This window comes from Poecilia mexicana, unplaced genomic scaffold, assembly GCF_051168715.1.
Source record: "Poecilia mexicana isolate PSO_F unplaced genomic scaffold, ASM5116871v1 scaffold_11, whole genome shotgun sequence".
Classification (NCBI taxonomy): domain Eukaryota; kingdom Metazoa; phylum Chordata; class Actinopteri; order Cyprinodontiformes; family Poeciliidae; genus Poecilia; species Poecilia mexicana.
The window spans coordinates 25695665-25710856 of NW_028263380.1; the positions used below are offsets into that span (position 1 = coordinate 25695665).

At 40.1% G+C, this 15192-nt stretch overlaps 1 protein-coding gene across 2 annotated transcripts in view; it reads left to right on the forward strand.

Moving 5' to 3' along the window:
• erf (Ets2 repressor factor) overlaps nucleotides 1–7803 on the forward strand; it is a 43846-nt gene extending 36043 nt beyond the window's left edge. For both annotated transcript variants that reach the window (XM_088010492.1, XM_015001526.2), the window contains 3 exons: nucleotides 320–435; nucleotides 3440–4311; nucleotides 4630–7803. In XM_088010492.1, coding sequence (XP_087866618.1) covers nucleotides 320–435; nucleotides 3440–4311; nucleotides 4630–5232 — 1591 coding nt within the window. In that variant the 3' untranslated portion in view covers nucleotides 5233–7803. The remainder of the gene's footprint in view (nucleotides 1–319; nucleotides 436–3439; nucleotides 4312–4629) is intronic.
• Nucleotides 7804–15192: the final 7389 nt, after the last annotated feature.

Consider the following 15192-nt stretch of genomic DNA (forward strand, 5'->3'; position numbering starts at 1 on the left):
ATTGTAGAAGCTAATTAATTCAGACTAAGTTATCCCCACTCTTGGGGGTACAGCCAATCAGCTTCAAAGAAAATAAATAAAGCTGCTGGATTGGCATTTACAAACACCAGGAAATGGTGTGTCAAGTAGCATTGAGAGTAGCTTCTAAGTCTGCATTTAATTTCCAATATGTTCAATGTGTTGCATAAGCTTGAAAGTCTCTCCTAAGGTTTCCATTTCCACATGATGAATTTAAACTGCAGCTAACTTCAGTAAATCTGGCTCCACAGTGCATAACCTGCAGGTGATGACACGTTCCTGTCCTCCTCTCTCTGCACAGATACTACTACAACAAGCGGATCCTCCACAAGACCAAAGGGAAGAGGTTCACCTACAAGTTCAACTTCAACAAACTGGTGCTCGTCAATTACCCCTTCATCGACATGGGCAGCTCTGGTAGGTACACATTCGCAGCAACGTGAAAACTGCTGGCTGCTCGGTGTTAAAGCGCGCTGAGGTGATTTACGCAGCGAGGAAGGGAAGATTTGCGCCTCCTTCTGGGGAAGGTTCTGTTGGTTTGTGTCGGATTTTAATCTGAAACATGAAAAACGAGATCCAGCTGTTGGACCTTCTACTCATCAGATGTTCAACTTCCTGAACTTTCAGGTTTTACAGATAATTCAGTTTCATTTTAATCTTTTAAGCTTTCTTGTTTTTATGCACGTTTTTATTATTTTATATTCCAACATCTGCTACTTTTATTGGGGAAATGGATGCAAAGGATTCACACTACTTATGGTTACAGATGACGCAAAAATAAGATTATTTCTTCTTTTTGATACATTTTCTAACCCTGTTTTTGAAAATGGCATAACTTTTATTATTTTATGCATATTTTAAATAGTTTGGAACTTTTTGCATCATATAAAATCCAGTTAAAAACAAAAAACTGCAGACTGGCTTTGTTGTTTTTAATTGCCTTTACATTGCATTTACTACACCCTTTACTGTACATTTATTGGCACCTCTGGCAAAAACACATAAAAGTCTTTAAAGCAAGTTTACTGCTGCAGTTTAAAAACAAAAACTGTAAGAAGAGTAGAATGTGAAATACCCACAGTAGTTAGGAATAATTGATGCCTCTTTTAATTTTTATTTAAGCCACTCAGAGTTTTTTACATCCATGAGTCCCATTTTCCCTTACATGATAACATTGGTGGTTTCTGATGTGGCTCATGGCCCAGGGTAGCGTATCACTGGGGGTGGCCCAGCTACTGATTTTATTTATTTATTTGTCTACTGAATTGGAAGTAGCCACCCACAGTTGTGTACAGAATAAGCACTGAAATAAATTACTGTATAGAGATATTTTACCATTTGTAATAAATCAAAACTGACTTTGAGCATCGCCATTACGCTCATCAAACATGAGCTTAAATGTTTTACACGAAAGAGAAATTCTTTCAAAGTTTCACATTTCTGAAACATTTTTTAATTATTGTATGTAAAATAAAATACAAACGCTTTTTCAATTTAAATGGTTTAAATGGTTGGAGCTCAGGCTACAGGTCAGGACGACAACCTGGACATAAACATGATGTACGAATGAATCACATTTCTCTTAAACATGGGAAAGAGAAGCGAGCATGTTATTCAGTTACAGCTAATGGGACAAATAAATCTCACTCCGTCGTCTAACGGCAGGGGTCACGACCTTTATTACTCCAATAGGTAGAGTTATAAAGACCTTTTGTGTTTTAGCTGAAATATTCTCGTTTCAGCTTCACCGTTGTTGGACCTTTCTGCTGTAATAGGAGAGAAAATACGAGCCAATGAGGAGCTAAATAAAAAAAATTTTTAGTGGATGTTAAGCTTCATTTTGTCCAAACTGACTCAGATTTCAGTTTTTAAGTTTTATTTCTTGTTTCCAACAACCTTTAGAGGTAGCTGTTGAGCAGCTTTTTTCTCCACAGGCTCAGTTTGCCAGAAAAAAATCCCCCTAAAGATGTTGTTTCATTAGTGGGACAAATCAGAAACATGTTGATGGTGTGGAGGCGTATGGGCTGCTCTCTGACATTCGTCTTAATCTGCCCGGTAACCGACCGCGTGCGTCTCCAGACCCCAGCGCCACGTCTGCGCTTTTCCCCTCCTCCGTGGGGCGCAGCCGCTTTGGGTCCAGCCACCCAGCGTAAACACGGCCCATATGGAGCGTTGGAGACCGGGTGACATAAGCGAAGCACGAAACTTTAATTATAGCCTCTGTGTGATGTGGCCCACACACTGACATGTTGTGATACGATGGTTTCGTACGCGCTTGCAGCTTCTCCTCCAGCCGTCATTCCTGACACACATGGCACAGATGTGTTTTTCTTTTTTTAAACGACAGGCGCTGGAAAAAAAAACTGAGGAACCCAGCCCATGTTTGTAATGGCAGTCGGGTCGACTTTTCCAATATTTAATCCCGGCATGTGCTCAGATGCCAAGAATTTATTGCAGTGCCACAGGCTCAGAATGGGGAGGCATGAGGAGCTCATCAGGACTCGGCCTAAACTCTTGGTTCCTCTCAGCTTCTAAGGCTTATAGTCAAAGAGAAAATATAAGAATCCTCTTCCTCTCATCTTGAATGTAAACAAATCAAAGGAGAGGATTGTAGATTTCAGAAGAAAGAAGGTTAAATCAAACCTTATTTCCATCATGGGAGAAGAAGTGGAGGTGGTTGAGGAAGATAAATACCTCGGTGTTCATCTGGACAACAGGCTGGACTGGAAACGCAGCAGAGAAGCGTCTGTAAGAAGAAACAGAGCGTCTGGAGGAAGCCAAGACCCGTTGAGGTTTGCAGCAAGATGCTGCAGATCTTCCACAAGTTTGTTGTTGAGAACGTCATCTCTTCTGCCACGGCATCAGAGCAAGGGACCTAAAAAGTCTCAACAACCTGATATAGAAGCCGGTTCTGTTCTGGGGACGACTGTGGAAATTAAACCTTATTTCTGGAGATGATGATGCAAAGGCAGATTCTTCATAAAATTAAGAAAACTATGGACAACCCTGACCATCCTCTCCATGTCTTGGGAAAACAAGGAAGGAATCAGTCTGGTGCTTTGATCTCAACTAAAACTTCTTTTGAAGGACAATTTTGTTTACTGAGACTTCATAATTCATTTTATTTGATTCATTTTGTTGTTTTGTTTTATTTATTTTGGATATTTAAAATGTCTTCCAGTTCCAGTGTTAAATGTTCATTTGAATTTAAAGTTTATTGATCTCTGAGAACGGTAATAACTATTACTGTTAATATAATGGTAATGGTTATTATACCATTACCATTATTACCATTGCCGTATCTTGTGGTCTCAAAACAACAACATTATGATTTATCGTGATAAGTTATGGGACAGTTTACTGCTTATAAACGTCCACCGCTACAGGAAGTGAGTCTGAACTGTTCTCTTGTTCGTCGCAGGTCGTGGAGTCCCTCAGAGCGCGCCCCCTGTCCCGACCGGAGGAACACATTTCCGCTTCCCGCCCTCCACCCCGTCGGAGGTTCTGTCCTCCAGCGAGGAGCTGCGCAGCCCCGGCGTGTTCAGCACCGTGGCGCGCCGCATGGCCCGCGGCTCCGTCAGCGACTGCAGCGACGGCACCTCCACCAACTCCGAGCTAGAGGAGGCGGCGGCAGCAGACGAGCGCGCCATCGGGCCCGACCGGGCCTTCCGGGGGCTCCTCGCCCCCCGCCTGCCTCACGAGTCCCTGTTCAGGTTCTACGGGGGTCACCCGACCCCAGCAGGGTTACCCAGGCCCGCGCCCAGGGTCCACCCCGACCCTCTGTCCCCGTTCCCCGTGTCCCCCCTGCCCGGGCCTGGAGGGCTGCTGTCCCCCGCCCTGTCCATGACCCCCACCCCCCACCTGGCCTACACCCCGTCCCCCTCCCTGTCGTCCCCCATGATGGGCTCCCACTTCTCCTTCAACACGGAGGACATGAAGCACTACCTGCAGGCCCACACCCAGTCCGTTTACAACTACCACCTCAGCCCCCGGGCCTTCCTGCACTACCCCAACATCGTCGTCCCCCAGCCGCACCGCCCCACCCCGGAGAAACCCGCCCCCCACCACCTGCAGGCCCCGCCCATGCCGCTGCCGCTCAGCCAGCAGCAGGCCGACGACGCGCATGCCTCGCCGTTCAAGTTCAAGCTGCAACCGCCGCCGCTCGGCCGCAAGCAGAGGGAGGCGGGGAGCTCTCTGGCCGCCGCCGCCTCCTCCTCCAACCACGCTTCCTCGTTTACCGGCGCTGGTCCGAACGTCGGGTCTGCTGTGGGTGGAGCGCCGCCGAAGATCAAGGTGAGTCGGCTTTGGTTGCATCTCAGAGTAGTGCTGGAATATTAATACAATTATTAGTTTTAGTAATTTATAAAAATGAAGACACTTTTCTCACTGATGCACACCTCGTGTTTCCGTAGCTCAGAGTGATGTCAGCACGCCCAGGGCAGCCATCTTGTTTCACAAACATGTTTTACAGCTTCTGTTTATTTGGATTTTGAGGTCACAACACGATACTAGGGCCAAGCTACAAATGGATAAAAAGTTTTATTAAAATCGGTTCTGTAATCAAAAACTCTGAGATTCTGTTTTTATCGCTGATCTGTCGTTCGCCTGCAGGTGGAGCCGGTCTCCGACCTGTCCGAGGAAGACGTGGAGGTGACCGACATCAGCGAAGAAGACGAGCTGAACCCCAACAGCGAGGATGAGGAGGGAGACATGTTCCCCCCTCTTCCTCACAGCCGTCATCATCATCACCATCTGAAGAACGGGAGCGGCAGCAGCCCGTCCGCTCCTCATCCAGAGGAAGACCCCGATGATGACGAAGAGGTGTTCAAAACTCCCGCCACTCCGCCTCCCGGCGGCGGCGGCGGCGGCGCCTTCCCGCTGATGGGCCTGAAGACTGAGCCGGGCCAGGCGGCGGCGGCGCCCGTCAGTCCCGGAGGAACCCGCTGCATCCCGCTCAAACTGCGCTTCAAACGCCGCTGGAGCGAAGACCAGCGGATGGAGGCGGACGGAGACAGGGAAGAAGCGGAGGACAAGAAAGTGAGAGGAGAGGGGGAGGAGCAGGAAGACGGGAAGAGAGAGGGAGAGGAGGAGAACGGAGGAGGAAGAGGAGTGATCCTGGGCCTGATGCTGCCGCCGGCGCCGACCCAACGCAGAGCGAGCTCCGAGCTGCAGAGAGCAACGGCGCAGCTGTCGCTGGAAAACGCCGGCTGCTGAAAAACAATCCCTACATGGCAGGTTCTGCAGATCTAGACGTTGGGACCGATCTGAAAGTCTGGCGTTGGTAAACGTAGCAGGTTTCATATCATGTTTTAAAAAACCAGAACCAACTGTTTTGTTCTTTGCTTTTATCTGAACACGTTTGGGTCGTTTGCAGGAAGATTCATGCAATAATTCACAAATTCTGGCCTCAGTTAGCTCAATCAGGTGTCTCAGGTGTGGCCCGAGGGCCGTAAGTCTCCTAAATATGGAAGGTGCAACACAAAGTTAATATTTAGCGATTTTTACTGAACACTTTAATGCAAACATTTTAAAGACTGAGAACCTGTTTTCTGTTTTCATTGCTCAGAATAAACAAAAAATCCAAAGATAATAGAAAAACAATCAACATTAGAAATTTACATTTTTTTTAAATAGATTTCATGTTTCAGATCTACAATAAGTCGCAGTTCCCTCTTCTATTAAATCAGATTTCTTTATTTTAATAAATTTTGTGTTCACTGCAGAAATACAAAATCTGCCCACAGATAAAAATTTAACATTTAGCAGTTTTTAAAATAATTCTAATTTAAAATGTTTTAAAACTCAATCTCATGGCCCTCAATTACTTTTAACTTGACAGTTTAGGTAAAAGTTTTTAATTGAGCTAAATGAACAAATCATCTTCCTCCGTGTGATGCAGCGACCCGTTCGGAGAAAAGCAGGGAACAAAACGAGCTGTTGGCGCAGAATCCTGTAGAAATCATGGTGTTTGCTTGGTGAATCCAGCCGGACCGGCTCTGGGACACATCATCACTTCTTTAACACTAAAACTCAGACTTTAACCCAACTACAGAGTTTTCTCGGTCCACTTCTGATCACAATCGTGCCCAATCCAGTCGATAAATGTTCGGCAGAGGCGACCGGACGTTGGGAGTCGCCTCCGGTTCTTGTATGTTTCTTCTTTAACCCAACATGGAGCCGACAGATCCTGATGTTACTGAAGATCAGCCGCCTGTACAGAGATTCTAGAAGTGCCTGGAAGACGCCCCGTCACTGCAGATTATAAATGCAGAAGAAGAAGAAAAGACGCATCGATTGGTTTGGTCTGGAAGAGACTATCTTCCTCTCCAGTTTCGCCAACGAGGGCATTTTCAGCGTTGTTGCCTTCAACCTTACCCATCATCAGCTTCTCCTATCTTTTTTATATATATATAAACATATATATAAAATAAAAAGACTTATTTTTTCCTCTGGATTTAAATGGACAGTATTTTTCGGGCATTTGCAGAGACGATAAACTGATTAGTGTCTTTTGGGGGAGGGAGGGAAACATAATGAATGTGGAGCATCAAGGCTAACTCAGGCAAACCTTCACTGAGAAATGAAAAAAAAAAGTATATTTTTAACATATAAACAGAGATTGTGCCCATTTTATCAATCAGATTTAAAAAAGATTGTGCCTTTTTGTCAGTTTTCTCCCCCAGGAACATGTATTATCTCTCAGAAAACCACCATGCCTTCGGCTTTTTGTAAAACTAAACGTATATATTTTATTCAAATATATATTAGAATCAGATATTCTATTTCAATATGGTCATTTGATACGAATTAGCTAAATCCTCCTATTTTTAATAGCAAAGATGTGTATATAAATATATATTCTGATGCAGCTGCGGCGACCCAGATCCGGCGGCTCGCTCTGATTGGACGGTCGGGACTTTGGTTTGAGACTCGAGCAGCTACAACATGCAGCGTCCTGGTTAGTGCGGTTACAATAAAGGGAAACATGACATCACATCTGACATTAGACGCCTCCGCAGTCGCAGAAACTACACCCAAACACACACACACACACACACACACAGGAAACCTCAGAGCGACAAGGGACTTCCCATAATCCCTCATTCTGCATGTGTGCGCGCTCTGTGGTTACCCCGTCTACAAACATCCAGCTTTTTTGTGAAAAAGGCTCAACATTTGTCATTTTTAAATAGTTCGTCGCCTCATTCCTGTTTCACCAAACCGTTCGGAGACGTTTTCAGGACTAAACCACCTGAACTGTTGGACCTGTGCTGCCTTACAGCCTCTTCTCTTTCCTCCATGCATTACTGTTACTCCTGTAATGATTTATATTATTAACATGACTACTTTATGATTATGTCGTACCCTCGTGCCGCGGCCCAACCTCTTCCCCATGAATTCCCAGTTTATGAGTTCTTGTACTGGTTTGCACTCTTTTTCTACCCGCAGACAGCAGCAGGAGGAGGGTTGGATAAAACTCATACAGCAGGGGGAAGAAGTCTTTTTAACTTTTTTTTTTAGTTGTTTGTATATATATTTTTCATTATGGTGGATTCTGTAAGGACAAAAAATGAGTGTTGTACTGTTTAACATTTTTAACATTTGTATTATTTGACACCTTTTTTCTTATCCTCTCCGTCTCTCCTCTCATGTTCTTGTTATTTTCACTCCGGAGGAGAGGCGGAGCTTTTTATTTTATCATGCTTCTGTTTCCATTCTGTATCTGTTCATCTGCATTTGTAATTAAACAATAATCAGGGTTCATTAAAAAGGTGAAAATGGTCACTTCCTCTATCTTTATTTAATGTTGACATCTTGATTTCCTCTTCAGGAATGAGAGATGGACAGAGTAACAAAGTCTTACATTTTCCAACAACGAAGATGCCGCTTCACTGCTTTTCCTTTGTTTTGAAGCGACTATTGCCTCTAGGAACCTCTAAGTACAGTCACTGTTCCTCTGTACTGAAAGTGCTCCGTTATCATAGGAAAGTTTGGACTAGAGCTGCTGCTCCTCTGCATCAAAAGGTCTAATATCTACTTTATCTATTCAAAGTAGAGCTGCTGTTTCTCTACATTGAAAGGTCTCCATTGTCCAAGTGATGCACTGAGAAGTCACTGATTCTCAACATCAAAAGGGCTCCGTTATCCAAGGAAGTTTGCTTCTCAACATTGAATGGCCTCTGGTCTGCTCCTCTACATGGACGAGTGCATCATATCCTATTAAAGTTCTAGGTAGAGTCACTGCTTTTCAACATCGAAGGGGCTCCTGTTGAGGAAGTAGAGGCACTGCTCCTTTGCATCAAAAGGTCCATTTTACCCCATTGAAGTTCGAAGTAGAGTCACTGCTTCTCAATAGTAAAAGGTCTTCATTATCCCAAAGGAGCACCGCGTAGTGACAAAACCTGTCAAGATTGAGCCATCAATCCGTTCTTACCTGGAAACATCTTGAGATCCTGATGAGCAGCTACAGAGGGGGATGTTGAGATTATTTCTTGCAATTTATCGTTAACATGGAGATTAGATTAAATTTAATCCTTTCAAACTTGGTCTCAAGCAGATTTCTACTTATTTTTACTTATGCTATATGTATCATATTAAAACCTGCATCATGTATTTATGCTAAGATATGTTCTAGTACATCATTTCACTTGGAACAATCTGTTTTCAAAGAAGTAGCATGTTTATAGGCTCTTTTTAAATAAATGTTTATGAAGCCCTAAAGTTAGTTTACAGACTAAAATAAGTCATTCAAGAAAAGGGTTAAAAGGTAAAAGGGCTTTATGATATTTTTTATATTTAATTTAAGTTTTAAAACACAAACACACACAAAACTTCCAGTAATTGATGTGAGTTTTTTTTTTACTCAAATGTCTGACTCTAGTCTAAAGTTTCAAAGCTTCTTACTCGCTTTCTGATGTCTTGTTTGTTTAATTACATCTTTGGCGCCTCCTGCTGCCATCTCTGGGTACTACAGCTCAGTTTCCCAAGCTTTGCCAAGCGGCTCTGTTAGCTTTGGTGGGGATGGCGGGGGAATCTGGCTCGTGAACGCAGAATGGTTTTATAATTGACTTTTCCTGGAGATTGTTTACATAAAACTGTAAACACGAGTTTGAGTCTAGACCGGCCGTTCAGCTCGTCTGGAAACTTGGACGAGGGAAAGCCTCGCTGTGGGAGGGTGTGGGGGAAAATAAAAAGGCTCTTTAATATTAGTGTATCCATGTGAACTTTAGATGTAATTTACATAAATTCAGATGAGATTTTTGACATCTGCCTCCCATCTGAAGCTGGAAACCTGAGATGCTGACCACGGCAGCTTTTTAAATATGTCAGCTTTGGGAAGGAAACTTTTCAGTTTTGAAGCTTTATGATCAAAGTTCCCTAAAATTACTTTACTGACAAAGATGAAAAGACCAATCCCTTCTTGTAGTTATATCTATCCAGAAAATTGGCTGTAAAAAACAAATTAGGCCTAAGTTAGAAGATAAATCCTCAAAGAAAAAATTAGTTTGAAATGGTAAACATTCTGATTCCAGAAATTTACTAAAAAAAACAAAACAAAAACAAGCTGTGACGCAAAGCAAGACAAATATTTGATACGTAACTGAGAGGTAAGAGCAGTCCATTTCTCATTCATTAAATCGACCAATTATAGTTTTTTATGTCATGTACTGTACAACATCTATACACTAAAATGTCTCTTAGACACTAAAACGTAGTAGCAGAAACAGCTGTCTTATAACAATTAGCTTTGAGAGTTAGCATGCTTGTTCTGCTCGAAATACCGTAATTAGCTTTGGGAATTAGCATTAGCATTCTCTTTTGGTCCGTTGGACCTGTTTCAGTCTACCTGAAGGAGTTGAAAACCTCATTAGCATTTTTTTTTCACAGTAGTTTGCTTCAGAGGTTAGGCTAAGCATGTTAGCATTAGAGTTAGCATGCTTATTCTAATTACACAGCCTTGGAAGTTGGCTAAAGCATATTCTGATAATCTGGCTCTATTTTGATCTATTTTGACTTGTGGTGGCTTGGTACACTGCTACACTACTACAACATAAGCATTAGCATCACAATATTTGGTTTTAGAAGTTAGCATACTTGTTCTGCTCAAAATAATTAACTTTGTGAATCAGCATTCTCATTTGGTTTGACTGTTTTAGTCTAAATGATGGAGTTGAAAATCTATCTTACAGTTCAACTACATTATTAGCATTTGATCACATTAATTAGCTTGAGAAGTTAAGCATTTTATCGTGAGTGCAAGCTTTTTCTGCTCAACAAAGTTAGTTTTGGTAATCAGTGTTAGCATTGATTTATTGGATTGGGTCTGCGTTAGTCCAACTCAATTAGCCAACAGCTTATTATCTTGTTCTTTATAATTTTTAGCCAAATTTATTAAGAACCTCGTTGGAGATCTGATCTCTTATCTGCAGTTTAAGAGATCCTCTAGATAAGAGAGGATCTCTGGATCCTCTCCAGAGGTTCTCTGGAGAGGATCAGTTTGGCAAAACCTGAGTGTTAGCTTAATGTTCTGCAGTTAGCAGAAGTTTCCAAACCACTCATTTTGTGTTGTGTTTGGTATTTTGTTTACTTTCTTCTCTTGCTTTTACTCTTCCTGATTATATGAAATCAGCATCCAGTCCTCCTCCTCCTCCTCCTCTTTGTCATCTTCCTCTCTGCTGTGACAGTTTGAACCGTTCAGCAGGCCGACTCACAGCCTGTTGGGCCTCCAGCAGAGAGGGGTTGTTGTCTGGCTGAGGACAGAGGTCAGAGGTCACAGTCTGGAGACACAAAGCGGATCACAACAGAAGGCTAATTATCAAGTATTGTTGCAGGAGTCCTGCTGGGACTTCACCCTTTTGCTTTCACCAACAGGTCGCAGTGAAACTTCAGTTAAAACCCGGTGAGATCCTCCTGATTATTATGTTTTATTGGCTGTTATTTATTATTTGATAAATAACAAATATTTTATGGGACTATCTGCTGTATTTAAGCTACTTCTTAACTAATGTAGTGAAGCTAAACCTGCCACCTGTAAGTATTTTAGAGTAAAATATTCTTACAGACAAAGGTGCTTCCATCTTAAGTGCAAAATGTATTTACATTTTGTTCAGTTTTGGCCTAATTTCTGCTCTGAATATGTTGGGGGGTGGGGGGGTTCAGCAAATAACTTTGTTTTAGAGTCCAGTTAGCAATTAACAGATTACCAAAATGCAATCATCTGAATACTTTTGGTTATTTCAGTCTGAGAAACAGGCTGTCACACGAAAAATATCAAAGATGTTTTAAATATTTGCTAAAAATAACTGAGTTGCTTTAAAGCCAACTTGTTGAGTGAGATCAGGTGGAGGATTTACCTGCAGCAGCTCTGTTAAGGTGTTTATTCCACATGAACATAACCGTAAACATACCAAATGAGTCAGGATTTAACTTAAAATTTATATTTTCCAACTTTTTAAAATGTTTCTTATCTAAACTTAAAGCTCAGATGTTTATGGGATATGAAACAGCGCCCTCTGCTGAGCTGTAATGATCATTGCAGTCACTGATTTCCTGGATTTTACTTTTCTTTTTTTTAATAGGTATATTTTTTTGGAAACTATAAATAATTGTTCAGTGGACTAATAATGATATAATCATGAGTTACTTCACTTATCTCAATAGTGCAAATATATTAGCTCACCTGAAAAAAGACGAACTTAAAACCAACTTTTCAGCCAGAAATAGCAGCTTGTTGTACATTTTTCCTTAATATTGTTTTTTTTTAAGTATTAGTTTCATTTCTGAGTTTGAAAAGTGGAAAATGTTTGAAAAGTCAAAACGTTTTGACTTTTGAAACTCAGAACTTTCCAAGTTTTGTTCAAGAAAATTTAAAAGATTATTCTAAACCTTTCAAAAACTTCTTCTCGTATTTTTCTAGAAATTTTTGTATTTTGGGGCAGAAATTTACTCCCTTTTTTCGATCTACAATGTGAAATCCACGGAGACTTTTTAGCAGAATTATTTTTTTTTATCTAAAATGTCGTAAGACACTGTTTATATTTCAGTCATTTTCTACAAAATCTAGACTACTTTACTATTCAGTATGTTTATTATGCTATTGACATAAAAATAACTTTACTTTAGAAATAAATAATTCCAGTTTGAATTAAAAAACAGAAATGTGGCCCTTTGGTTCTTACATCTTAATCACTAATTTAGGTCCAACTCTGATGTTAAAAGGCTCTTGAATGCTATTATGCTGTCAAATCCACTGTGCATTTTTTCCATTTGAATATATATTTTATGTTGGAGAAGAGCAGTAAGGTCTTTAAATACACACTTCAATCAGCGCGTTTAGAGCGATGAGTCCCCTTGGAGTGTGTGGTCTCTGGAGCGGTTCAGGAGTTAAGTGGCTGTAATGGGTTTAGTGTAAAGTGACTGGGATTGTTTCTGTCTCTGTGTGTGTCTGTGTGTGTGTGCGTGTGTGTGCGTGTGTGTGTGTGTGTGAGGGAGAGAATTAAAGCTTGCAGCTTCATGATTCATTCTTAGGAAGTGTTAATACCAGTCGGATTTACAGAGCTCATTCACAAACGGCTCGGCTTCCTCCATCCTCACCATTATCAGAGGCCGGTATAAAAACCTAAAATTGTACTAAGACCAATAAAAGTAAAAAGTAAAAGGCTACTTTTTACTTTTATTTTTACTCAAATAAAAGTAAAAAAGTAGCCGTCCAAGAAATTACTTAAGAGTAAAAAATTTATTTGGTAATAAGTAGTATCTGATTTAATTATTAATAACTTAATATTTAAAAATTACCAAACTATAAGGTTAATTGAAATTTTGGAAATTTTTAAAGATGAAAATTACAATAATTTTTGTAAGTAACAAAAAACTAACAAAATCAGGCTAAATAATTTGTTTTCCAAATCAGTTACTTTCAATAAAAAAATCTCATGAAACTTTAACAGAAACTGCAGGTGTGTCTGTTTTTGGTATAAAAAAAAAAATAAAAAAAATGTTTGTTTCTCATTCAGTGGGTAGAGGATCCAGAAATTTTACTGAAGTAAGAGTAGAGATACCTCATTATGAAATTACTCAAGTAAAAGTAGTAAAAATACTTCTAAAAGTACATTTAAAAAAAAAAGTTCCCCAAAGTAAAAGTAATTGAGTAAATGTAAGTAGTTACTTCCCAACTCTGACTGTTGATGCATTCAACTATGCAGTTATGAATGATCAGTCAGACTCTGTGTGTGTGCGTGCGTGCGTGCGTGTGCGTGTGTGTGTTTACAGATTTAACATTTCTCTTACGGTATTTAAAATGTTTTCAGTGGGTGATTGCCAGACTAACATGTCTGCTTGCTCTGTATGCAGGAAAGGCTGCGCGTGCTCAGATACACGTACAGCTTATGTAACACTCAGGCGTGTTATAATTACAGCGTGTGTGTGTGTGTGTGTGTGTGTGTGTGTGTGTGTGTGTGTGTGTGTGTGTGTGTGTGTGTGTGTGTGTGTGTGTGTGTGTGCAGACTGCAATGCTGCAACCAGCCAGCTCTGTTTCATCGCTGAGCAAACTCACCATCTGTGAGCTAAACAAAACAACGCGCAGGGTGTGTTTCATCTGTTTGTGTTGTATTCTGTATAGTGCATCGGTGTCCAAAGTGTGGTGCGCGTGCCATTTGTGGCCCTCTGAATAATTTTAGGGTGGTCCTTGATCGCCAGTTCAAGAAAAAATGACTTGTTGATGCAGATCCACATCTTAGAATCAGTGTTGGTGAGATTTTTACTCATGCCAGGTTTGAAAACGTACAGATGATTAATGTCTTAAAATGGAAACATGCAACAAAAAACAGCTGTTTGCAAATTGATCCAAACTCTGGTCACCATTGATTTTTATTTTTTTCCTTAACATCCTGGTTGTTTCTGTTTCTGTTTTTATGTTTATTGAAAATACTTATTTATTTGCATTGCCTTCCAGAATTGCTATGTTTGTTGTGCTTTTTTGCAGTGACAATAAGGGAATTTCCAAAAGTACTCACTTTAAATTTTATTAATCAATAATGGGGACCAAAAACATCCAGGCCATTTAATAAACCTGGAAAATTAAACAAAGAGTGGGGCATAAACTCTCTTTCTCTTTAAAAAGACACATAAAAATCCAGACAAAGATGAAAAACATTAGGATATAGTTTGCTGGGGTTTTTGTTTTGTTTTGTTTTTTATCTGGCAAAACTGCAAGACCTTTTTTTGTTTTAGATCTACAAAGAACTACAGTTATCTGACTGATTTGCTTATTTCATTAAAATATTGTGTTTCTTTGTTTATTTAGCAAGTAAAAGTAAAATATAAAATACTTTTTTCAATCATAATCAAAAAACTTTTTGGGGAGTTTCAAATATTAATTAGAATTTATCAGAAATAAATAAATCAGAATTATTATCATGACAAGAAATTCCTCCCGGTAAATGATAAACGATACAGGAAACGCCCAGCCCTTCAGGCAGGAGTACAAATGTCTGGAGGATCCGCAATGTTGATGTTTAACTTTTTCAGAAACCAAAAACCCCAGTTTACGGCAAGCTTTGTAACATATAATCAAACTTCACTCCTATTTGTTTATTTCATTTATTTATTTATTTCAAACAAGTTTTTAAAAACTAACAAAACAAGTAACCAGACAGACAAGAGAAAACATGTCAGTGATGCACGATATATCAGCACTAACATCGGTATTGATCAGTTTTTTAACATATCGGTTTCAGTCAGATAAGGAAAACCAGGCCGATACTAACAACTGCTATTTGCTTTATCTTGTTGATATTTGTTCCTGGTTGTTGTTTTTTTTCTAAAAGTGTCAAAAAAAGAAGAGAATATATATAATAATCTGTAAATATTGGTTATTGGCCATAACAGCAATATTAATATCGGATATCGACCCACATTTTTTATATCGGTGCATTCCTAAAACAACAAGTAATTTATACTGTTGTGTTCATATGCCTGTTAAATTTACTGAGCTACAGAACCTTCAAATAATTTATATTATATACAACAAAATTATTACAAACTGACTGTCATTACAGGACAAGAAAATTGACCAACCCATAATAATTATAGGAGTAATAATGACAATTTCAAATAATCAGACATACAGCATCAGAATAATTACCAACTCCTTCCTAATGTACACCATACAATATA